At 37.7% G+C, this 27,484-nt stretch overlaps 1 protein-coding gene and 1 pseudogene across 1 annotated transcript in view; one reads left to right on the forward strand and one right to left on the reverse strand.

Moving 5' to 3' along the window:
- DBT (dihydrolipoamide branched chain transacylase E2) overlaps nt 1–27,157 on the reverse strand; it is a 52,788-nt gene extending 25,631 nt beyond the window's left edge. Inside the window, exons 1-4 of the mRNA XM_040471095.1 lie at nt 27,034–27,157; nt 21,517–21,640; nt 17,428–17,503; nt 1,698–1,879 (exon numbers count right to left, since the gene is read on the reverse strand). Of these exons, the coding sequence (XP_040327029.1) occupies nt 1,698–1,879; nt 17,428–17,503; nt 21,517–21,640; nt 27,034–27,084 (433 nt within the window). The 5' untranslated portion in view covers nt 27,085–27,157. The remainder of the gene's footprint in view (nt 1–1,697; nt 1,880–17,427; nt 17,504–21,516; nt 21,641–27,033) is intronic.
- On the forward strand, nt 4,528–5,095 carry LOC121027557 (39S ribosomal protein L35, mitochondrial-like; annotated as a pseudogene).
- Nucleotides 27,158–27,484: the final 327 nt, after the last annotated feature.

Here is a 27,484-nt window from a genome sequence, read left to right on the forward strand (position 1 = left end):
CAGTGTCGTGAAGCAACACGTGGGACAGTGTAAGTCATGTGAAGAGAGACCGTGGGCAATGTAGACTCCTATATTGGACCCTAGTTTGAACAAACCAACTGAAATTTCCAGGACATTCTGGGGGTGACTGGGGAGATTTAAATACAGTCTGATCATCAGATAAAATGAAATCATTGTCATGAAAACACGTACGTAATTAAGCAAACATTCGAATACAGCAAACACAACATATTACTCTGGTAAAAAATGACTTCAGTGCGTATGTGTGAGCTTAGAAAAATGTCTGGAGTGATATACATTCATGTGTTAAGAGTGATGATTTCTGAGTAGCAGGAATATGTTTTTATTTTCTTATTTTCGATTTTCTGCATTTTATAGCTTGCTACATGCACACATATCCTTTTATAGTAGAAATTAAATAAATAATAGGAAGACTTCAATAAGTCATCTTCCACCTTCTGGAGGCAACATGTCATAGTGGAAAATAATCTGGACAAAGACAGGCCATGGAGTTCAAAATTTGGCTCAGTCACTGACCATTGGGCAAATTGCCGAGCCTCTATAGGTTGTGTTTAGTTTCTTCATCCATTAACCTGGAATACTTCACAAGTAAGGATAAATAAAATAACAGTGAAACTTTTCATAAACTGTCAAGTATGACTGTGGAATTAGTGATTGTTGTTACTGTTAGTATTAAGTATATAGTCTGCGGAACTACAAGTCAACCAGCCACTGTAATTCAGAATTCTTCTGGACTTTCGAATGATACTACTAAAATTCTATTAGTATTCTATTCTATTTCAGCACTTCTCAGACAGATTGCTGGCTTAGGACTACATCACAAAACTTAAGCCACCTCCAGCCCCATCCCCGCATCCCCCATAGCAGAGCTGTTTCCTAGATGACATAACTTTAACGTATCACAACAATGCCATAAGGAACTTCCGAGGTAGACAGCCATCTAGCTGTCTGCCAATACCAGGAGAGCCCACTGTTTTAGCTTTCCTCTGCAATATTTTCACAAGGAATTCGCTTTTGTCAGGACATCTACTGCTTATAAGTTCCATGGTTGTTGCTTTTTCTAAATGCTAGTTTCTTCACTTTTCACTATGATTTTCCTTCCTTTCTCTTCCACTTCCCTTCCAGAAGTTTGGTCTTCATAACCATTACTAATGAAAGTATTTTTTTTAATATTTCTTTTTTGTTTTTTTTAGTAATCTCTATCCCCAAAGAGGGGCTCGAACTCACAACCCCAACATCAAGAGTTGCATGCTCCACTGACAGAGCCAGCCAGGTGCCCCAAGAAAGTGTTTTTGTTTTTGAATCAGTGGAAAATACAACAATCCTATTATGTTAGATTTAATCTTTTGCATACTCCAGTTTTTGTTATTAGTGACTAGTGTTCAGGGCCTGAATCTTTAATTCCTGAGAAAGCCCATCAGTTCTTTGAATACTAAGGTTTCCAGAAGGCAGGCCCCCAGATAAATTCAGTGTTAATGTGTACATTTCTAACATGGTAACTGGTCAAAAGATAATCATTCATCGCAGAAGATCTTTTCTATTTTCCTGATTACAGCTTCAAACCACCAAATTAAACCCTGTAAGTTATTAAAAGTAAACATCTCTTTTAATTGGTACCAATGACAAAAGGACAACAGTAATCAATTTGGCAAAACAGATGAACACATTTACAATACCTTTTAAAGCTTCCGTTTCTATGTCTACTAATGGCTTTCCCACATAGGCAATATCGTCTAGATTATAATACAGTTTTTTAATGACTCCATCATAACGACTAGTGATAGTAACAGAAGCTTTATCACTTTGAACTTCACAGATGCTATCAAACTGAGACACTGTATCTCCTTCTTTTACATACCTAAAAGAAAAAGACACAAAACACTTTTACATGACCAATTATAAGTATATAATACTAATCATCCTAACAATGTTACATGCTACACTGAATTAGATTGGTATCCATCTAGCACAGCAATTAGTCCCAGATGTGCACCAAAGAATGTTTCAGAAAAGACTATAAAGGCTTCCAGAGTCTCTTTAATGTATCCTCAAGAAATACTAAAACTTTAAAAACCATCTATAGATCTATAATCCAAAAATTTAATTACTTTTCAGGGGTTATGCCTCACCCAATTCTTGGAAGCAGTTCTAAAAATGTTTTAAAAATGTTATTTCCTTTCATTATTTTATATTAGCCTTACCAAACTTTAAGAGATGCCTATTATTTCTATAACTGAGTCCAAAAATTGATATCCCTAACGCATATTCTTTGTAATTTCATGAATTTTGGATTGAGTTCTCTCAATCTTTGTTTCTACAATTATTTTAATATGTCCTTGTATAGGAGTCTCTTTTCCTCCTTAATCACCTTAGGTATGCTTTATGAGGCTCTTCTAGATACTCTTATTCAGCAAACAGAATAGGAGGAATGGCACCAAATCTGAACTTCAACATATAACTTTGATTCTAATACCATTCTTGATGTGTCTAGCACATTTCTGTCTCAGTACCATCAACTCTTCATTAAGATAATTGCTCAGTCATTCTTATTCCTTGTCTTCCTGTCTTAAGCAGTTCTTAGTCCATAATAAAACATCACCCTTGACATAGAAACTAGGTTTAAAAGCACATATAGAAAACTTACACTTCTAGAATGGTGGGCTAAGGACCTCCAGGATTCTGCCATTCTATAAATGTAACAAGTATACTTGGAGAAGTTGTTAAAAATTGCCTTTTTCAGAATTCTAGAAATTACAATAAGGCCTGTGACAACCAAGAAAGACTTATTCAGGAAAACTGGCTGAACCTCATTAAAAACAGCTAGTTTTATTATTTTAACTGGTTCTATTCTCATTCTCCTTTCCCCAGCTCAGCATTAGTTGTGAAAATCAACAGCCTTACAGCCAGGGATGCCTGGGTGGCTCAGTCGTTTGAGCATCTGACTTCGGCTTAGGTCATGATCTCGCGGTTTGTGAGTTTGAGCCCCATGACAGGATCTGTGCTGACAGCTCAGAGCCTAGAGCTGCCTCAGATTCTGTGTCTCCCTCTCTCTCTGCCCCTTGCCTTCTCGTGCTCTCTCTAAAAAATAAATAAACATTAAAAAAAAAGAAAAAAAAATCAGCAGCCTTACAGCCATAGCAAGGGCAGACCCAAGTCTGGAGTTCCACAAAAAGCGATACTCCCAAAGAACACTTACTATTTGACTCATTGGGCAGCTTTCTGAAAAAATGCCACTCACAGAGCTTGTTCTTGTTTGATCTGACTCAGCTTTCTCAGGGTGTTTGCTGAGAAACAGTCCACAGCAATTGTTTAAAATTTTGACTGGCTGAGGCAGTGAAAAAGTTGAGGCAAACAAGAGGTTCTAAAAGGAAGATCTGGGTAATGAGATGTCCATACATCTTACCACAGATTTGCCACATTATTTTATGTAAAATATCCAGTTTTCAACATAAAATTACAAGACATGTAAAGGAATGGAAAAGTATGGCACGTGCACAGGAGGGAAAAAGTGGTCAACAGAAACCATCCCTGAAGATGCCAAGATGTTAATTAACGATAATTAATATTATGGGGTACCCGGGTGGCTCAATCAGTTAACTGTCCAAATCTTGATTTTGGCTCAGGTCATGATCTCACAGTTTGTAGGACCAAGCTCCGCATTGGGCTGTGCACTGACAGCATGGAGCCTCTCCCATTCACGCACATTCTCTCCCTCCCTCTCTCTCTCAAAATGGATAAACTTTAAAAAATAATAATAATGTTACTAATTAACTTTAATAAAAGTTAAATTAAATCGACAATTAAATATTCAAAGAACTAAAGGAAACCATATCTAAACAATTAGAAGGACACAGGAGAAAATGGTGTCTCTCACCAAATAAAGAATATCAATAAAGAGATAGAATCTTTGAAGATATAATGACTAAAAACTTCCTAAACTTGATGAAAACACTAACGTACACATGCAAGAATCTCAACAAACTCCAAATAGGACAAATTTAAAAGAGCCACACCTAGACACATCATAATCAAACTGCTGAAAGACAAAGAGAAAATCTTAAAATCAGCAAGAGAAAACCACATTCATCAAGTACAGGAACTCTTATAAGATTAACAGATGGCTTCTAGTCAGAACCATGGAGACCAAAAGGTAGTTGAATGATACATTCAATGTGCTAAAAGAAAAAAAAAGACAGTCAAGCATCTTATATCTATGAAACTATCTTTCAAAAATGAAGGAGAAATGAATACACTCCCAAATAAATGAATTTGTTCCTAGCACACTTGCCCTACAAGAAATGCTAAAAGCAGTCCTTCAGGCTGAAATAAAAGGACAATAGCAACTCAAATTCACATAAAGAAATAAAGAATATCAATAAAGGTAATTACATAGGTAAATATGCAAGCTGTGATATTTTGTTTGTGCCCCGTTTTAATTCTATCTGATTTACAAGACAAGTGTATAAAGCAATACTTTAAAAACTATTGGTGTTCGGGGATGGCAAGATGGCGGCCTCTGCCTTTGCCCATGCCTTCAGAGCTGCATCAGGGGTCTTACGGCCCCTGAATATTTTGGTGTCTTCAGCCTGTCAAAACGGTGTCAAGAATGCCTGAGTTCTGCACTGTCCACCTGGCATTTTAGTTCTCTGCAGACACCAGTTGTTTCCTCTGCTCCCAGACTTGCCACGTCTGTCAGAAACCTGACATGTGGACATACTGCAGCAATCCTCAATAGAGCGGCCCCCTTGCTTCCAAATGTCCTCAAGCTACCAGTCAGAACCGTAACATACTTCAGTTCACGGAAAGGGAAGAGAAAGACTGTGAAAGGTGTCATCTACAGGTTTCTTCGACTTCATTCTGGCCTGTGGCTAAGGAGGAAGGCTGGTTATAAGAAAAAATTATGGAAAATGACAACTGCAAGAAAAAGGTGCTTGAGGGAATTCGTGTTCTGCAATAAAACCCAGAGTAAGCTCTTAGATAAAATGACAACATCTTTTTGGAAGAGGCGAAACTGGTATGCTGATGATCCTTATTAGAAGTATCATGATTGGACAAACCTGAAAGTCTAGATTAGAAGTTTTATGGGGCGCCTGGGTGGCGCAGTCGGTTAAGCGTCCGACTTCAGCCAGGTCACGATCTCGCGGTCCGTGAGTTCGAGCCCCGCGTCGGGCTCTGGGCTGATGGCTCAGAGCCTGGAGCCTGTTTCCGATTCTGTGTCTCCCTCTCTCTGACCCTCCCCTGTTCATGCTCTGTCTCTCTCTGTCCCAAAAATAAATAAACGTTGAAAAAAAAAATTAAAAAAAAAAAAAAAAAAAGAAGTTTTATGACTTCCCAGTTACTGAATATGTATCTTTGTGTATATGATGTCTTTGCAAAAATGAATAAGTGTAAAACTTGATGTAAATTGTGCCAATTGGTATGGAAACATACAGTTCCAACATTAAACTTATTAAAGTTTTAAAACTTAAAAAAAGTAAAAATAAAAAAAAAGCTATTGGTGTTCTATGTAGAAAACCCCAAAGAGTCGATCAAAAAAATTGCTAGAACTAATACATGAATTCAGCAAAGTTGCAGGATATAAAATCAATGTGTAGAAATCTGTTGCATTTCTATACACCAATAATAAAGCAACAGGAAAAGAAATCAAGGAATCAATCCCATTTATAATTGCGTCAAAAATATTAAGATACCTAGAAATAAACCTAACTAAAGAGGTAAAAGATCTGTACTCTGAAAACTATAGAAGATTTATAAAAGATACTGAAGAGGACACAAAGAAATGGAAAAGCATTCCACGCTCATGGATTGGAAGAACACTGTTAACATGTCTATACTACCCAAAGCAATCTACACATTTAATCCTTATCAAAATACCACCATACTCTTTGCAGAGCTAGATCAAACAATCCTCAAATGTGTAGGGAACCACAAAAAGATCCCAGATAGCCAAAGCAATCCTGAAAAAGAAAAAAAAAAACTTGGAAGCATCACAATTCCAGATTTCAAGCTATATTACAAAGCTGTAGTCATTGAGGCAGTATGGTACTGGCACAAAAACAGACACATAAATCAATGGAACAGAACAGAAAACCCAAAAATGGACCTACAACTATATGGTCAACTCATCTTCGACAAAGGAGGAAAGAATATCCAATGGAAAAAAGACAGTCTCTTCAACAAATGGTATTGGGAAAACTGGACAGCAACATGCAGAAGAATGAAACTGGACCACTTTCTTACACCATACATAAAAATAAATTCAAAATGGATGAAAGACCTAAATATGAAACAAAAAACCATCAAACTCCTAGAGGAGAACACAGATAGCAACCTCTTTGAGCTCGGCTGTTCCATGTTCTTACTAGACATGTCACCAAAGGCCAGAGAAACAAAAGCAAACGTGAACTACTGGGACTTCATCAAGATAAAAAGTTGCACAGTGAAAGAAACAAACAACAAAACTAAAAGGCAGCCTACACAACGGGGAAGATATTGGCAAATGACATATTTGATAAAGGGTTAGTAACTAAAATCTATAAAGAATTTATCAAACTCAACACATAAAAAACAAACCAGTTAAGAAACCAGCAGAATACGTGAATAGACACTTTTCCAAAGAAGACATCCAGAGGGCTAACAGACACATGAAAAGATTTTCAACATCACTCATAATTAGGGAAATAGAAATCAAAACCACGATAAGATACCACCTCACATCTGTCAGATGGCTAAAATTAACAACACAAGATACAACAGGTGTTGAAGATGCAGAGAAAGGGGAAGCCTCTTGCACTGTTAGTGGGAATGCAAACGGGTGCCGCCACTCTGCAGAACACTATGGATATTCCTCAAAAAACTAAAAATAGAACTATCCTATGATCCAGCAATTGCACTATTAGGTATTTACCCAAAGGATACAAAGATACAGATTTGAAGGGGTACATGCACCCTAAATTTATAGCAGCATTATCAGCAATAGCCAAACTATGGAGAGAGCCCAAATATATACAACTGAATATTAGTCATCAAAAAAGTGAAATCTTGCCATTTGCAATGTCATGGATGGAGCTAGAATGTATTATGCTAAGAGAAATAAGTCAATCAGAGAAAGACAAATATCCTATGATTTCACTCATATTTGTAATTTAAGAAACAGAACAGAAGAACATTTGGGAAGGCAGGGGGGGTGGAGGGAGAAAAGAAAGGGAGACTCTTACTGATAGAGAACAAACTAAGGGTTGATGGAGGGAGGTGGGTGGGAGATGTGCTAGATGGGTGATGTGTACCAAGAAGGGCACTTGTTGTAATGAGCACTGGGTGTTGTACATAAGTGATGAATCACTGAATTCTACTCCTGAAATCAATATTGCACTGTATGTTAACTAAAATATAAATTAAAAAAATTATTGATGGGCTTATAATGTTTAAATACATAATACATATGACAATAATAGCAAAAGGGAGGGGAGAAGGAAAAATCTATATTGGAGCAATGTTTTTAATGCACTATTTAAACTAAGTTGGTATTAACCCAAATTACATTGTTTAAAAAAATTTTTTTTAATGTTTATTCATTTTTGAGAGACAGAGACAGAGGAGGAGCACAGAGAGAGGAAGACACAGAATCTGAAGCAGGCTCCAGGCTCTGAGCTGTCAGCACAGAGCCCGACACGGGACTCGAACCCATAAATGGTAAGATCATGACCTGAGCCGAAGTCAGACACTTAACCAACTGCACCACCCAGGCACCCCTACATTGTTTTTTATTAAGCCACAGGGCAACCACTAGGAAAGTAACTAAAAATTATATATAGTAAAAGAAACAAGGAAATTAAAATGGTACAGTAGAAATATCGATTTATCACAAATGAAGGCAGTAATGGAGAAATACATAAAGAAAAAGCACATAAAACATATAGAAAACAAACAGCAAATGGCAGATGTGAATCTTACCTTATCCATAATTACATTATATGTAAGTGGCTTAAACATGCCAATAAAAGGCATAAATTGGAAAAATGGATTTCAAAAAATGATTTCACCATATGCCATCTACAGGAGACACAAATAGGTTGAAAGTAAAAGGACACACAAAAAAATGTCATGCAGGAGGGGAAGATGGTGGTGGAGCAGGAACACCCTAGGCTCACCTTGTCCCACAAATACAATTAGATAACTATTAAATCATCCTAAATACCCCAGAAATCAATCTGAAGACTGACAGAACAAACTCCATAACTTACAGGTAGAGAAGAGGCCACGTCGATGAAGGTAGGATGTGTAGAATCATGGGTTGGGAGAGAAATAGATCAGCCATTGCAGGAAGGAGGGAGCCACAGTGGCAGAGAAGGATGAGAGACAGATTAGCACACAGGGGAGTGCATGGATAAAACTGATTCCCATAGCAATTGGTTTGGAAAGCGAGATGGGCTGAATTTTGGTAGTTCCTGCAACCAGAGGGGCGTAAAGCCTAGAGCTTTAAAGGTCAGCAGGCTTGGCTCAGACAGAGTCTGAAGGCATTGGGGCTGCTGTTAGAGAGAAGGCAGGGCAAGCAGCCTGCAGAAATACAGCATGGAAACAGTGATCTCAAGAGCACCTGGGTCACAAGGTGGGGAGGTTATTTGGTCATCTCAGAGTATGTTCCAGAGAGGCAGCATTCACATATAGAACCCTCCAGAAACAAAGGAATTGACGGTGCCATCCCCACCTCCACCCAGCAAAAGCACAAGACCACCTGCAGGAGGCAGAGCAGTGCTGACACTCATAACTTAGCTTACTTACAGCAAGTCCCACATCTCCTACTCCACGCTCCAATGGAACAACCCTTCTTTGTCATGCTTGCCTCAGTCCCAGCACAGTGGGACCCACCCCCCCAGAAAACTGGCCCAAACCCCTACCACCACTGTGTGTCCCAATTTGGGAGTTTTGCAAAGCCTCAGTTCCAGCAGTGGTGGCAACAGGTGTCATTTCATAAGCAGACCAGAGCACACCTAATTAAAACATACCACAGTCAGGCCAGGGACCAAAGTCTGCCCACAACAGTCAAACAGAGTCTCGGCAGACAATTAGCCTGAAGGATAAAGTGGCCAGAAAAGAACAGCAGAGAACATTCCATACACATTGAAGAAACCCCAGAGGCACTAGGCCCTGTGGAAGAGGGGACACTACATGGCAGGTCACTACAGGACCTCTTCTTCATAAGGCCATTACCCTCAAGAACAGGAGATGTAGCTGACTTTCCTAACACAAAGAAACAGGCACAGAGACTTAAACAACATGTGAAGACAGAGAAATCTGACCCAAAGGAAAGAGCCGGAAAAAAGCCATGGCTAGAGATCTAAGCAAAAGAGATACAAGTAACATGCCTGATGGAGTGTTTCAAGCAATAATCATAAAAATATTCATTGGATTTGAGAAAAGAAATAAAAAGAACCAGTCAGAGCTAAAGAGCAAGATTAGATATACATTTAGTGCAATGTACAGCAGGCTGGAAGAAGCGGAAAAATGAATTAATGATCTAGAAGACACAGTAATGGAAAGTAATCAAGCTGAACAAAGAGTGAAAAAAGAATTATACAAAATGACGACAGACTTAGGGAAATCAATGACTCCATCAAACATAATAACATTCATATTATAGGAGTGCCAGAAGAAGAGAGAAAAGGGGGCAAAAAATTTATTTGGAGAAATAATATCTGAAAAATTCTCTAATCTGGGGATGGAAACAGATATCCAGATCCAGAAGGCACAGAGAACCGCCATCAAAATAGACGAAAGCAGATCCATACCAAGACATATTGTAATCAAACTGGCAACAATATAGTGATAAAGAAAATTTAAAAGCAGCAAGACAAAAGATAGTAACATATAAGGGAAAATACATAAGGTTATTAAGGGATTTTCCAGCAGAAAGTTCCAAGCCAGAAGAGACTGGCATGGTATATTCAAAGTACAGAATGGGAAAAATCTGCAGCCAAGAACACTCTATCCAACAAGCCTATCATTCAGAATAGAAGGAGAGATAAGGAGTTTTTCAAACAAACAAAAACTAAACAAGTTCATGACCACTAAAGCAGCCCTGCAAGAAAAATTAAAGGGTCTCTTTGAATGGAAAGGAGAGACTGAGAGTGACAGTATAAAGGCAGGAAACACAAAAGCAGTAAAAATGAATATTTCTATTAAAAAAATCAGTTAAGGAATTCACAAAATAAAAGGCTGTAAAATATGACACCATATATTTAAAACATGCAGAGGAGAGAAGGATGTGTTCGAATGACCATTAAATTAATATAGACTGCCATACACAGAAAATGTTATATACAAACCTAACGGTAATAACAAATCAAAAACCACTAATAAATATGCAAACGATAAAGAGAAAGAAATCCAAATATATCACTAAAGAAAACCAGCAAACAATGAAAGAAAGACAAGAAAGGTTCAGGGAAAATTTTCAGAAACAACCACAAAACATAATAAAATGATGAAAAACGCATATCTATCAATAATTACTTTGAATGTTAAGTGGGCTAAATATGCTAATCAAAAGACACAGGGTGAAAGAATGGATAAAAAAACAAGACTCATCTATATCCTCCTGCCTACAAGAGATTCATTTTAGACCTAAAGACACCTGCAGGTTGAAAGTGGGGATGCGGAAACATCTATCATGCAAATGCATGTCAAGAGAAGGCTGGAGTAGCAATACTTATATCAGACAAAATAGACTTTAAAACAAAGGCTGTAACAAGAGACAAAGAAGGAAATCACATAATAAGAAAGGGAACAATTTAACAAGAAGATAGAACAACTGTAAATATTTATGCACCCAACATGAAAGCACCCAAATACATAAAACAGTTAATAACAAACATAAACTAATCAATAATAATAAAATAATAGTAGGGGACTTTAACATCCCGCTTATATCAATGGACAGATCATCTATACAGAAAATCAATAGGGAAATAATGGCTTTCATTGACACTTTGGACTGCTGTATTTAACAGATATATTCAGAACATTCCATCCTAAAACAGCAGAATACACATTCTTTTCAAGTACACAGAGAACATTCTCCAGAATAGATAACATATTAGTCCACAAAACAAGCCTTGACAAATTCAAGACTGAAGTCATACTATGCATCATTTCTGATCACAATGCTATGAAACTAGAAGTCAACCACAAGAAAAAGTATGGAATGACCACAAATACATGGAGATTAAATAACATGAATGGGTCAAACAGGAAATAAAGGAAGAAATTTACAAAGTACATGGAAATAAATGAAAAGGAAAACACAAGGTCCAAGCCTTTGGGATGTAGCAAAAGCAGTTCCAAGAGGGAAGTTTATAGCAATACAGATCCACATCAAGAAGCAAGAAAAATCTCAAATAAATGATCTAATCTTAGACCGATAGGAGCTAGAAAAAAGAACAACAAACAAAACCTAAAACCAGCAGAGGGAAGGAAATGATATATATTAGAGAAAAAAAAAAATGGTATAGAAACAAACAAATAAAAAAAAATCCACTAGAACAGATCAATGAAACCAGGACCTGATTCTTTAGAAAAACCAACAAAATGAAATGATAAACCTCCAGTCAGACTTTTCAAGAAAAAAAAAGAGAAAGGACTCAAATAAATGAGAGAGGAGAGATAACAAACACCACCACAAAAATACAAACAATTATAAGAGAACATTATAAAAAAAAAATCTGCCAACAAATTGGGGCAACCTGGAAGAAATGGATAAATTCCTAGAAACATATAAACTACCAAAACTGAAATAGGAAGAAATAGAAAACTTCGACAACCAGCAAAGAAATTGGATCAGTAGTGAAAAACAAAAGTCCAGGACCACATGGCTTCACAGGCAAATTCTGCCAAACACTTAAAGAAGAGTCAATACCTATTCTTCTCAAACTATTCCAAAAAATAGAAAAGGAAGGAAAACTTCTAAACTCCTTCTATGAGGCCAGCATTACCCTGATACCAAAACCAGGTAAAGACTCCACTAAAAAAGAGAAGTACAGGCCAATATCCCTGATGAACATATATGCAAAAATGCTCAACAAAATACTAGCAAACCAAATCTAACAATACTTTTTTAAAAAAAATCACTCACACAATCAAGAGGGATTTATTCTTGGGTTGCCAGGGTGGTTCAATATTTACAAATCAATCAACATGATACATCACATCAATAAGAGAAAAGATAAGAACCATATGATCATTTCAATAGACATAGAAAAAGCATCTGACAAAGTACAATATCCATTCATGATAAAAACCCTCAACAAAGCAGATCTAGAGGGAACATACCTCAACATAATAAAGGCCATATATGGAAAAACCCACAGCTAACATAATCCTTAATGAGGAAACACTGAGAGCTTTTCCCTAAGGACAGGAATAAGATAAGGATGTTCACTCTCACCACTTTTATTTAACATAGTACTGGAAGTCCTAGCCAGAGCAATCAGACAAAAAAAAAAAAAAAAAAAGAGAGAGAGAGAGAGAAATAAAGGGTCTCCCAGTTGGTAAGGAAGAAGTAAAACTTACACTATTTGCAAATGACATGATAGTATATATAGAAAATCCAAGACTCTACCAAAAAACTGCCAGAATTAAAGAACGAATTCAGTAAAGTTATAGGATACAAAATCAATGTACAGAAATCTGTTCCATTGCTATACATCACTAATGAAGCAGCAAAAAGAGAAATTAGGAAAACAATCTCATTTATAATTGCACCAAAAATAATAAGATATTTAGGAATAAACCTAACCAAAGAGGTGAAAGACCTGTACTCTGAAAACTATAAAACACTGATGAAAGAAACTGAAGATGGTACAAAGAAATGGGAAGACATTCCATGCTCATGGATTAGAAGAATATTATTAAAATGTCTATACAACTCAAAGCAACCTATATATTTAATGCAATCCCTATCAAAATACCAACATCATTTTTCACAGGAGTAGAACAAATAATCCTAAAATTTGTATGGAACCACAAAAGACCCTGAATAGCCAAAACAATCTTGAAAAAGAAAAGCAAAGCTGTAGGGATCAAAATTCCAGACTTCAAGTTATGTTACAAAGCTGCAGTAACCAAAACAATATGGCAACCGGCACAAAAATAGACACATAGATCAATAGAACAGATCAGATAATCCAGAAATTAATTCACAATTATGTGGTCAATTAATCTTTCACAAAGCAGGAAAGAATATCCAATGGGAAAAAGACAGTTGCTTCAACAAATGGTATTAGGAGCACTGGACAGGTATATGCAAAAGAAGGAAACTGGACCACTTTCTTACACTATACAGAAAAACAAACTCAAAATGGATTAAAGACCAAAATGTGAGGCCTGAAACCATAAAAATCCTAGAAGAGAACACAGGCAGTTATTTCTTTAACATAGGCCATAGCAACTTCTTTCTAGATATGTCTCCTGAGGCAAGGGAAACAAAAGTAAACTATCGGTACTACATCCAAATAAAAAGCTTTCTGCATAGTGAAGGAAAAAACCAACAAAACTAAAAGACAACATACTGAATGGGAGAGGATATTTGTAAATGACATATGCAATAAAGGGTTAGTATCCAAAATGTATAAAGAACTTATAAAACTCAAAACCTAAAAAACAAATAATTCAATTAAAAAATGGGCAGAAGACATGAACAGACATTTCTCAAAGACATCCAGATGGCCAACAGACACATGATAAGATGCTCATCAACACCTACCATCAGGGATACGCAAATCAAAACTACAATGCAATATCACCTCACACCTATCAGGATGGCTAAAATCAACAACCAGGTGCTGGTGAGGATTGGAGAAAAAAGAACCTTTGTGCACTGTTGGTGGGAATGCAAACTGGTGCAGCCAATGAGGAAAACAGTATGGAGTCTCCTCAAAAAGTTAAAAATAGGAATCCCTACTATCCAGCAATCACACTACTGGGTATTTACCCAAAGGATACAAAAACACTAATTCAAAGGGATACATACACCCCTATGTTTATAGCAGCACTATTTATAACAGTCAAGATATGGAAGCAGCCCAAGTGTCCATTGATGATTGAATAAAGATGCTGTGGTATATACATATAATGGAATATTATTCAGCCATAAAAAAGAATGAAATCTTGCCTTTTACAACAACATGGATGTAGCTAGAAAGTATAATGCTAAGTGAAATAACTCAGTCAGAGAAAGACAAATTCCATATGATTTCGCTCATATGTGGAATTTAAGAAACAAAACAAATAAGAAAGGGGGGGGAAAAAGACAGAGGCACAAGCCAAGAGACGCTTAATTACAGAGAACAGTACGATAGTTACCAGAGATGGGGGTGGGTGGAGGGATCAGTTAAACAGGTGACAGGGATTAAGGAGTGCATTCGTCCTGATGAGCACCAGGTGAGAGATGTAATTTTGAATCACTATTTTGCACACCTGAAACTAAAACTAACATGACACTGCATGTTAACTGGAATTAGAATAAAAATTAAAAAAAAAAGAAAAAAGAAACAGCATATACCCAACACATATCACCATACTTACACCATATACACTTACCACACATGTATTACACACACACCACCAGACACCAAACTCACATTACACATGCCCTACCCATATACCACTCATACTACACAAACAACCACACAACACACACAAAAGACACAAACACATGGATCTCACATATATTTGCTCCTACAAGTTCTAAGAAAACATAAGGTTTTAGTGCCACTTATATAAACACACCCTTCTATTAAATCATGCTTCCTATATATTCAAATTTCTATTCTCTGTGTGTGGCACAGAATTCTGCTTTTTAGCATTTTACAAACTGCATTAAAATATAGATTTTTTCCCTTGAGTTGAGATTTATAGATTAAAAAAAAAATTTTTTTTTAATGTTTATTTTGAGGAAGAGAGAGACAGAGTGCAAGCAGGGGAGCAGCAGAGAGAGAGGGAGACACAGAATCTGGAGCAGGCTCCAGGCTCTGAGGTGTCAGCATAGAGCTTGACACGGGGGGGGCATAGAGCCATGAACCATGAGATCATGACCTGAGCCGAAGTTGGATGCTTAACTGACTGAGCCACCCAGGTGCCCCGAGGTTTATAGATATTAAGCTAGAGAAAAAGCACACAGAATTCAAGACAGCTGTTAATATTTCTTAAAGAGCTTGTAGAGGTGCCTGGGTGGCTCAGTTGGTTAAGCATCCAACTTCGGCCCAGGTCATGATCTCATGGTTCATGAGTTAGAGCCCTGCATTGGGCTCTGAGCTCACAGTGCAAAGCCAGCCTAGGATTCTCTCTCTCCCCATCTCTCTCTCTGCCCCTTCCCCACTTGTGCGCGTGCTCTCTCTCTCTCTCTCAAAATAAAGGAATAAACTTAAAAAAAAAAAGGAATAGTCTGAAAAACTTTAGTCAAATATGTGTTTTTAATTTAATGAACTATTAATTTTCATTAGGAGTGAAATTATCTCCGTTTCCAAAACCCTAAAACCTTATTTCAAGTAAATAACTCTAGAGATTTAATAAGAGGTAGAAATTAAGAAATGTGAAAAAATATCTACAATCTACAAAGACTAGTCTTGGTCTTAGAACATATCAGTAACTTAAATGTACATAACACTTCGCAGATTTTAAAGGCATTTTCTATACATTGCATTATTTGATTCTTTCAAGAACCCTTGCCAGATGGCAGAGTTAAGTACCATTACTCCCATTTTACACATTAAGAATCAATGGCTCAGCAAAGACAAAGTAAGTCCCAGGCAAGATGGCTAATAAGTTTCAGAGTTGGGCTCTTCTGATTCGAGGTCCTTTGGCATTTCCTAAATCTCACAGTGCCACTAGAGACATAACTGTAAGGCACAATTATGCTCTTCTCCTTTTGTAATTTACAAAGCAATAATAGGGAGAGCTACAGAGAAAGAATGTTCAGGTGGCTGAATCAGATTCTTAAGAGATCTTCAATAGTATAAGACTATGGGGAGAGACTATTCATCTTAACTGCTACTTCTAGATACCTTTAAAAATCCGTTCCCTACCAAGAAGTGTTTCTTTTTTTCTAAAAAGTGAAAGAAGGTAAAGAGGTAGAAAGAGGACTAAGGCAGTAGAGGATTTTTACTTCTGTTTCAAGCCTTTTTCTGAAAAATCTTTAGCCTTTTCAAAAATTATTAAAAAAAAATTTTTTTTAATGTTTATTTTTTGAGAAAGAGTGTGAGTGCAGAGGGGCAGAGAGAGAGGGAGACACAGTATCTAAAGCAGGCTCCAGGCTCCAAGCTGTCAGCACAGAGCCCAATGTGGGGCTTGAACTCACAAACTGCGAGATCATGACCTGATCTGAAGGTGAATGCTTAACGGATTAAGCCACCCAAGTGCCCCCCAAAACTACTTTTTGATTAATACTTTTTGGTATTAAATTTGAATCTATTCTAAAAATTTAAGCAAACTGTCAGAGAATGGTGAATCAAATGTACTTTGCATTCTTACTGAGGTCATTTCCAGTACAGTAAGGAGAGCTTAGCTTATATTATGATTTTAAAATAGTCTGCAAATTAATAATAAGTTCATACACAAACGCCATTCAAAACACCTGGTCATATCAAGTTAATATCTGTTATAGGTTAATTTCTCTTTTTTAGCTGATGGGACGCCTGGGTTGCTCAGTTAAGTGTCTGACTTTGGCTCAGGTTATGATCTCACTGTCCCTGGGTTCAAGCCCCGCATCAGGCTCTGTGATGACATCTCAGAGCCTGGAGCTTGCTCTGGATTCTGTGTCTCCCTCTCTCTCTGTCCCTCCCCTGCTCACACTCTGTCTCTCTCTCTCAAAATAAATAAACATTAAAAAAAAATTTTTTTTTTTTAATTCTCTTTTTTAGCTTAAGTGATGAGTGGGCAGTGAAAAAGTTTTTTAAAAGAAGAAAAAATAGGGGCATCTGGGTGGCTCAGTCAGTTAAGCGTCCAACTTTGGCCCAGGTCATGATCTCACCGTTCGTGAGTTTGAGCCCCACATCAGGCTCTGTGCTGACAGCTTGGAGCCTGGAGCCTGCTTCGGATTCTGTGTCTCCCTCTCTCTCTGCCCCTCCCCAGCTCATGCTCGCACTCTGTCTCTGTCAAAAATAAATAAACTTCAAAAAAAAAAAAAAGAAAGAAAAAATAAAGAAAAAATAATTCTTAATAAATTACATCAAATAAAATACCCTGATGTATGATGAATTGTGTTAACAACATATTAGCAATACAAACTACCTTACTGCTTTAAAAAAGAAAAAAAAATCGTTAAGAAAGAAGTTTCTCAACTTAAACAACTCCCACTTATTTTGGCACACATTATTTTTACATTGACTGAAAATTTTTTTCAGAATAACTTACCATTCTTTAATAGTTACTTCTCTAATCCCTTCTCCAATGTCTGAGAGTTTGAATTGAACAACTTGTCCCTGCAGAGCTTCAAAGAAAAATGAAAAATGATCTCATTAAATATGTAATATACTTCTAATAAATGCTTTTATAGCTAAAATTAGAAAATATTCTCAAGCAGAAGCAGAAACCATTGCATTTCACAGATAAAAGTGTTTCATAATTTTTAAAAGCGTAATTGTCATTCATAACCATCAAAGATTTAAATAAATTATTCAGTATCACAGACCTACTGATATTGTCACAGCACTTACATTTTCCAACTTCCAAAATAATGTTCCTTTACAAGGGTATAGAAGGCCCAACTAGCTGGATAGCCTTGTTTTCTGTTATTAAACTGTAATAATCACTAGTGTCCCACTCTTAGATCTCTTCTGACTTCATATAACTATTCTCATTTTTAGTGGCTAACGATCAGGCGTACACATCTAGAAAACCTGATGAAAAATTTCTCTGTCCACCATGTTCTGCCAACTTATCGTTAAATTTCAGTCCTCTTTCCATTTTTCACCCCTTTTTGAATTTCTACCCCCCACTTGTGTAACAATTAGATACAAATGATACTTTATGGTAATTATTCCCAAGAGAAAGTATTTCTGGTCAACAACCTATGTTCCTCTCACTTTTCCACGGTAACACGTGACTCTGAATGGATTCCAGAGTGCTCCTCTAGGGGGCACCTGGGGGGCTCAGTCAGTTAAGCCTCTGGCTCTGGCTCTGGCTCAGGTCATGATCTCATAGGTCATGAGTTGGAGCCCTGTGTCAAGCTCTGTGCTGACAGCTCAGAGCCTGGAGCCTGCTTCAGATTCTGTCTCTGTCGCTCTTTGCCCCTCCCCATTCGCACTCTGTCTCTCTCTCTCTCAAATATAAGTAAACATTAAAAAATCTTTTTTAAAAAGTGCTCCTCTATCTTCAGATTGCTGTTAATTAAAATTGCTTATAAAACACACAACAAGCTGATTAAGGTAGTAAAACTTTCTTCAATAAATATGAGGAGTCAGTTAATGGTTAAGAAATACAAATACATTTCTGATATAGAGGTATTAGGTACCTCTTGTTTCCTCTCTATCTAGTAAGTTGGGTCCTCTCACAGCCTGCTGCTCGTAGTATAAACTGGAACCTCTCTGAAAAAATAGTTTGGTGTTAAGTATCAAAAGCTTAAAGAAAAAAAAAAAAAGAGGGGGCGCCTGGATGGCTCAGTTGGTTAAGTGTCCAACTTGGGCTCAGGTCATGATCTCACGGTTCACAAGTTCAAGCCCTGCATTGGTCTCTGTGCTCACAGCTCAGAGCTTGGAGCCTGCTTCAGATTCTGTGTCTCCCTCCCTCTCTGCCCCTCCTCCCCCACCCACCCCCCATCTCTCAAAAATAAATAAACATCAAAAAAAGGAAAGTCCTTCTCTTTGACTCAATAAGCAATTCTGCTTTTAAGACTTTTTCCCCCATGAGGAAACAATTAAGATAGGTACAAAAAGATTTATGATCAATAATAGCTTTCATAGAGTTAAAATGAAGACTTGGAATATCAATCTAAGTCACCAAAAAATGACAAGTAAATATACTATGGTACTTCTATACAAAACAATATTATGCAAGGAACAACATGAGCAAGAAGAACATGGAAATATAGTGCACAGTATGGTTAGGGAATAACACACAGCTCCTTATAGCTGAAGATAGTATATGTGGCAAGAAGTCAGTCCAGATTTAAAAGACTTTCTTCGTGGTGCCTGGATGGCTCATTTAGTTAAGCATCTGACTCGTTATTTCAGCTCAGGTCATGATCTCACGGTTTGTGAGATCTCTCTTTCTCCTCTGCCCCTCCCCTGCTCACACATGCACTGTCTCTCTCAAAATAAATAAATAAACTTAAAGAAAAAAAAAAAGACTTTCTTTGCCATGCCAAGGTGAGGTGTCTGGAATTTATCCTAAAGGTAATCAGGAGTCAGTTGTAAGTAAAATATGGTCATAAATTTTTTGCAGCTGCTCCCATAAGACATAAAGTCTGATTCACCACAACTTAAATCTATGCTGGCCTGTCACTTGCTTGGACAATAGAATATAGCAGAAATGAAGTTGTACAAATTCTGGAGCCTAGACCTCAAAGGACCTCGCAGCATGTTCTACCTTCTCCCTCTTGGAATACTGCCTTGAGATCCCTGAGTAAGGAAGCCTTCTAGTCTACTGGAGGATGAAAGGCTATATGGAGAAGAAATGACAGGCCCCACCTGAAAACCAGCACCACTGTCAGACATGTATGTGAGACCATCTTAGACCTTCCAGCCCAGATGATTCTCCAGCTGAAGACAGCCATATTAGTGAGTTCAGTGAAACCAGCAGAGGAAGCACCCAGGTAACCCTGAGAATACTGAGAAATCATAACTCACTGTTGCTTTAAGCCACGAAGTTGTAGACAGGGTTATTATTCAGGCATAATAAATCAATAGGGCATACCATCTGCAATTTCAGATCTGTAACCTGAGATCTGTAATTCTGGAAACAAATCTCTCTGGCAGGAATGTGGTGGATGGGGTTGGGGAAGGAGTGACAGACAAAGCAGTTAGGAGGCTACTACAGGTAAGAAACTGAAGTATGGAACTTAATATATTTATATATTTTCAAAGCTGTCTAAAAAAGAGAAGACAAATTTAAAAATCATGTAAGATGTAAAATTAATAGATTTAGGTAACCAATTTGATATGAAACAGGAATCAGGAAGACTTCAGGTTTCTAGCTTGAATATTCATTTAGTGAGGGGATATAGGAAAAGAATATATATCCAGAGCACCAAAACAGTGCCTTGGCAGATAGTAGGTGATCAATAAGTATCTGTGTTAAATGGATTTATTCTCACAACAATACAATGACTTATATACTATGATTAATCCCATATTACAAATGATGAAATAGAAAGAAATTAAGTAACTTGCTTAAAGTTACACAGCTAGTAGGAGTTTCCACTTGAATGGCTTCTATCTTCTCTGAGAAGACAAAAGATCAACTTTTAAAATAAAAATCTGAGCCTGGATGGCTCAGTTGGTTGAGCGTCTGACTCTTGATTTCGGCTTAGGTCATGACCTCAGGGTTGTGAGATCAAGCCCCTTGTTGGGCTCCATACTGGGTGTGAAGCCTGCTTAAGATTCTCTCTCTGTCTCTGTCTCTGTCTCTGTCTCTCTCTCTTTCTCTCTCTCTCTCTCTCTCCCCCTTCCCCCTGCCTACGCCTCTCCCACACACATGTGTGTGCATGCACATGCTCTCTCTCAAAATAATAAAAATAAAAATAAAATAAATAAATATTTTTAAAAAGCAGTGAAGATAGGGTTTATATATCTTTGGATGTTGTGAAAGATGATCTGTAAAAGGCATGGAAAGACTGACTGATCTCAGGGGCTGGATCTGCCTGGAATTTCCCCAGTTTTCACTGCTAGCACAGACTAAGGCACCAAGTATCTGTCAAAAGCTTAATGATATAACAAAAGTCTAGGGTTATCAAAGTTCTAAACAGAACATCAGGAAAAAAAAGTTTTAATGTACTTGCCAAATCTAATACCTAAAGCCTCAAATTCTTTACAGAGGGTAGAAAAAGGGGACAAAGGTAATTAAATGGTAAAAGTCAGGGATCTTTCTACTCAGAAGCACCTTGGGCTGGTTTTATCACACAATCTTAACACAACAGACTGAGGTAAGTGTTCCATCCAACCAACAATATAGTGACAATACAAGGATACAATCTGTTAAGTCAACAATTTACCTGGCTATTGCACTTAGCTGAGTCAGATGACAAAGAACAGGTGGCCCAAGACAATCCATTCCCCACATTTGAAGACACAAGCATTAAGGGAAAGATGTGAAAGGGGTGAGGGGGCACAAAAAAAAAAAAAAGAAAAGAAGAAAAGGACAGATTCGGGGAGAGCAAGGAAGCTCAGGCTAGACAGAAAAGGTTAACTTTTTTTTTACTTTGATAAGTCTTCAATTACTTTTTAAAAAGTTCTGGGTAAGATACAAAACCTTATTTCATATGGGCTATTTTGAGATCATACTTACCAGCAGTTGTTTTCAGCAACTGATGTGGATGACTATACTTGAATGAAGGATAACCAAAGAAACACACATATTTTGGCTTCAAAACATGAACATTACTACAGGTTTGAAAGTAGCGAACACAAATCTAAAGATGAGAAAACAAAAAAGTAAAAGCTTTTATGAATGTTCTCGATGGCTTTTCTCTGTAAGTATATATTCAGTTTCAAGTTTATTCTAAAGGTAGAACAGTCATTATCAAAATACAAACAATATGAAAGTATCTAGGCCAAAATCTGAACTGGCTAAAACCTGGTGTCAGGGACAGTCAAGTTTATTAAGATAGGTTATTTTTTAAGTACTGTATGTCTGTTTGGGAAATCAAAGGAATTTAAACCCCAGAACCCAAAGAACATTTTGTTTTTCTTTTATTTAGTAAAATTATATCCCTGGAGTCAGATTTATTTATGTGCTTATGATCCTTGCCTAAAATTTCTTATAAAAGTAAAGAAATTTTAACATATTCTGTACAAACACATTGTAAGTACAGTTGAGTCAGTAAAGACTTCCTAAAATAAAACTTAAAGAATTCAAAACTGACTTTTAGTATCTAAAGACACTGAAAAACATATGTAGTGATGTATGGAAAGGTTTTCTTACTGGAATTTATGGATGACTCTTTAGATGCAACTATTTTATAGAATATCCTAGAATAATACATGACAATATATAATAGAAATAAGTGTGCCTGAATCTATTTGACTTGATATCTTAAAACCTAGGTGTTTGAAATGTAGACTATTTTATTTTGAAAGTTAATATTTCAATGTTATTAATACCTGGTTAACTATATCACACTTTTAAATGTAATGTATAGAAATTTTTAACCTCCTTAATGTATCTGAGAATATTGTCATGTATTTTAAATTTTTTTTATTAATGTAGGAGAGAGTTACTTTTACTTAAAAAAATTACTTTATTATCATGTACTTTATATTTTAGTGATTAGCCCTTAAAATTTTTAAATTTGTAATACATATACGTTATGTATTGTAGCCATATTATAATATGTACTTATAAATAAGAATTTTGTTCTTTTTCTGACAGCAAATAATATAAAAACAAATATTTGGTTTACTAACAGGAATAATATATTTAAATTATTATGTGATATTTCACCTTAATTTCCAAGATGCTACTCATTTCTGAAGGGAAAGAAAAACTAAAGATCCCCTTCCTAAAACACAAATAATCTTAAATCATGCATCTTAGTTTTACTTTAAGAGCTAATCCAAAAGCAACTAATCTTTATAATATCTATATTTTATTCTTATTAAAATTAACGTTGAATTAACATTCAAACCTAACTGAAATTGATAGCTTAAAACATAGCAGATAGTGAAAGAATGCTCTTTTCCAAACCCCCATTTTCTATGTCCATACTTTCTACTTCAACTCCCATAACCATGGCTCTTGGTCAACAACAAAATCAAAATTAAATAAATTTAATTTTGGGCGAGTAAATGGATGTTTTGAATTATACAGGTTCACCTTGATTTTAAAAAAATAGTTCTTTTAAAAATAACCTTTGGGGCGCCTGGGTGGCGCAGTCGGTTAAGCGTCCGGCTTCAGCCAGGTCACGATCTCGCGGTCCGTGAGTTTGAGCCCCGCGTCGGGCTCTGGGCTGATGGCTGGGAGCCTGGAGCCTGTTTCCGATTCTATGTCTCCCTCTCTCTGCCCCTCCCCTGTTCATGCTCTGTCTCTCTCTGTCCCAAAAATAAATAAACGTTGAAAAAATAAAAATAACCTTTGAAAGAAAATTGGACTATTAGAAGGTCCTACCTTCAACAACACAAGTTTTATTGAAGAACTACTAATCAGGCAAAGGAGGGACAAACTACCAAACGTTTACTGAATGCCTACTATGTGCTGGGTACTTTACAGGTCTTTAAATGCATCACCTTCCTTTTATCTCATAGTTATCTTCTGGAATAGGCACATTAGCCCTCTTTAACACATGAGAAATGAATGATCAGAGAGGTAAAGTGATTTGTCCAAGGTCCTATAGCAAACAAATGGCAAAATTCAGCTCTGAAACCAAGTAAATTTGATTCCAAAGCCGAGGCTCTTTCTATCACACACTGTAACACACTGTTATACGTGGGAGAAATAATCTCTGCTTTGAACTTCTAACTTAGCTGAAACAACACACACACACACACACACACACACACACACACACACACTTGCATGGGCATGTATGCTCTTGTTTTTTGTAGTAAGTATTGGCAGCAGGTGTTAGAAGAGTTTAAGAATAGAGTCTTTTGTGTTTTGTTTTGATTTTTCAAGTTGGTTTGACCTAGGAAGGCTTCTTGGAGGAAGAGTTGAAGTGGACCTTGCATCATAAGTATTAATAAATAAAGAGCAGAAATGCACTTTAAGGCAGAGGAAACAGCATAAAGAAAGGAACTGACGCAGGAACTTGTCTCCCGGGGCAGAGTGGCTTGACCAAATTTATAAAAGGGAGCAGCGTAAGTGGCTCAAGGACCAAATTACTGATGACTGTAAATGTCAGGATAAGGAGTTTGAACTCATACACTATAGGTTATTGAAGAAAAAGAACTAAGAAATTAATCTAGTTGCAGCTTATTGATTAGATTATAACAGGTAAAGCCAAGTAAGAGAGGAAAAAGAAAGTAGAATAGTATTTGAGGCATGAAAGAACAGGCTCCTGAAGTGATTTACAGTGGAAAAAGAGAAAGCAACGTAAGTGCAACAGGCATTATGCGATAAGTAGCAACTACATGGATTAAGAGAAGGCTAAAAAACATTAGTGAAGCTGCTGAATGGAAAGATAAAAAAGCAATAGGAGGGAGAAAGAGAAAAAATAGTTTTTCAAGCTGAAAAAGACATTTTTCCTGGAAACAAAATATAAAAAAAAATAGGAGATGAAACAAAGGTTTAGCAGATTCAAGTAAGGAAATAAATAATAGTTGTTTATTGAGCAGTTGTTGAGCACTCCCAAAAACAGGGATTGTGCTGGGCGTGGGAATTCAAAGCTAAGTAGGCTACAGAATATAGTCCCTGAATTCAAGTTGCTACATTACAGGAAGACAGATAAAATAGAAAAATTCAGGGTTAATTCAGTATAGGTTAATCAAGAGTCAAATGCATGATGCATAGGTAGATTAGAGAACAAAATAGATGTTAATTCCTTCTCTTATGGAAAGTACAGTCCACACCTTCAAAGATAAAGACAAGGACATAGGTGATTATGACATAGTGTTATAATAGGAGAAATAGAGTATTAAAGGAACACAAAGGAGGGAGAAAGTAAAGATCTAAGGGATGAGTAGGAGTAATCCAGGTGATGAGGTGTGTTAGCAGATGAGGCCATAGGGAAGGAAGGCAAGAGTCTTTAAAGCAGAGGAAACACACGTGCAAAGATCTGGAGTCTGGAGTCGAGAGAGAGCAGTGTGCTCAATTAACTTAAGTTCAATATAGTTCCAGTGTAGTTTAGTATGGGGTAAGGGTGAGGGAAGTGTCAGAGTGGGGGTTGGGATGGGTAAGTTTCAGCAAAAATTAAGCCAGAGAGATTTGGAAAGGTCCAGATCATAAATTGCCTCACAGTCTTTTAAATTTTGGACATTTTGCTTAGGGCAGTTTCAAGTGAGGAAATGACATTCTCAAATCTGTGTCTTACTTTTTAAGATCATCCTGGCTACACTATGGAGAATGGGTTGGAGAGCCACCAGATTGGAGGCAGAAAGTCCAATTAGTCCTTATCCTGGACGGACCAGGATAGCAGCAGTTGGGGGCAAGGCGGAGAATTACAACTAAATTTGGGAGATTTACAGGCTAGAATCAAAAGAGAAACAGGTCTGAGAGTTTAGTTCTGGAACCTAGAATCCGATGTGCCATTGAGGCATTACGGCAGAACTGTGATGCGGCTAAATGCTAGCTCCTTCAAGACTCCGGGTGTTAGCAGTGTGGCCATGTAACATAGTCCTGATCAATGAGTCTGAATGGTACCACCCCTTCCTCCTTCCTGCCCTGAGTACGAAGTTGTAGAAGCTCTCTTGTAACCATGAAAAAGGGCAAACTTGCTGAAATGACAACCTTGATAAATATGAGCCACTTAACCAATACCAGCTTCCATCTAACTTCGGGATGCATAGATACTTAACTTCCCATTTATTGTCTAGGTTTTTATTACTTGCAGCCGAAAAATACTTAATATGTAGGCAATTGGAGATTTTCAGGACGGTAGAATATATATGGATCTGGAGTAGAGCTGGCTTGAAGACTGGGGAACTTTAGGAATCATCAGCACATACATGGCAACTAAATTCAAATAAGTGGCTGAAATAGTCCAGGAAGTGCCAAAAGTGCTGAGGGCCAAAGTCAGAGCCTTTAGAAACACCAATACATATTTAAAAGTTTGGGCAGGAAAACAGGAGATTGGGATGAAGTGGAAAACATATAGAAGAAAAATATTGGGAAGCTGGTGTTACAGAAGCCAAACAAGGAGAACTCTCAAAAGAGAGGCCAATACCTAGCAAGGTACAAATTTCAAGTTACACGGTATCCTCTGAGAACTCCTTTCAGACCCCCATCCCCTCTCCTATGTGTTCCTGTAACTCTATAATGTCCCATCATAGCACTTCTCAAGCTGTTATAATTGCTTGTTTGTGTCTCTCTCTCTCTTTCCTCTGTCTTCCACCACAAGGCTGTAATTAATCTGGGACCACAGGGGTCCTATTCATATTTGCATCCCTAGTGGCTGCACAGTACCTGGTACACAGCAGGCTCTTGACAAATTTTGTAAAATCGGGGTTTGATCACTGTAAGACCTTAGGGAAGAGGAGTCCCAGAAAGAAAAACCCTACGCAGATAGGATAAAACACTATGATTACTAGGATGTTAGGTGTTTGGTGCTAAAGGGTTGTTGAAAGGGAGGAACTTCAGGGAAGACGGTGGTGGGTCGTAACTCTGGTGATAAAAAGGTTGGAAAGATACGTGGCGCAGACACAACAGAGAAATACAGGTCCACAAAATAAAGCTTAAGCCTCTGCTCCTCGGAGGCAAGGGCCCATGGTGTTATGCTTTGCTTCATGGGTCTCTTCCTCTAGACTATAAATTCTCTAAGGCAGGGGTCGTGTTGTCAGTGTTTGGCAGAGTGGGTGTCCAATAAATGCTTAATGATATATATCTGCATATCCCCAGCGCCTATCACAATGCCCAGCACCTAGACAGTGCTCAATAAAAGGCTAACGGGCGAAAGGCTACATGAGCCTGGGTGTAGACAAAGCTGGAACGCGACCGAGTGGCGAAAGAAGCATGGCCAGGTAAGGCTGGGAGTGGGTCTCCAGACCGGTCTGCTCACCACCTTCTCTGCCCTTCATTTAGCATACATCCTTTTACCTCTCCGTCACGCGTGCCCTTTCCGCGTGGCACTCGGAGGACAAAGTAACATACCTCCCCGGGAATACTCCCGACACATTATCCCTTCCTGAACTCAACTCAAACCAAACCGCTTACCAGCCGCCCAGCATTCCGGCTCCAGGTTCCCAGCACTCGCACTGCGGCCATCTTACCCGGAAATGACAAGTGCACCGCGGTTGTTAGACTTGTCTCGGAGGTTGTTAGACATGTCGACCTATCCGGAGCCGGGAAACGCACCTCCCCCTGAGCGGCCAATGGCGAGGGAAGGAACGAGCCTCCCACCGGACAGCCAACCAGGGGGCGGGGCGGGGCCTGAGATAAACACTAGGGGGTGGAGAGTCCCGCGTGGAGGTAAAAGAGCATGCAGGAGGGGAAAGAAGTGGGGAGGAGTCAGCTCAAAGTTAATTTCAGGGACAAAGTTGGACAAGGCATTGCTGTGCTTACCAACGATCATCTTTTGAGTCCATAAAGTGGAAATAGAATGTTAAGGGAACACAAAGGAAGGGCACTTGTCTGGAGGAGTTATGGTGGAGGGATGAATTAGAAA

This window comes from Herpailurus yagouaroundi, unplaced genomic scaffold (assembly GCF_014898765.1).
Source record: "Herpailurus yagouaroundi ecotype Mexico unplaced genomic scaffold, PumYag 77, whole genome shotgun sequence".
Lineage (NCBI taxonomy): Eukaryota > Metazoa > Chordata > Mammalia > Carnivora > Felidae > Herpailurus > Herpailurus yagouaroundi.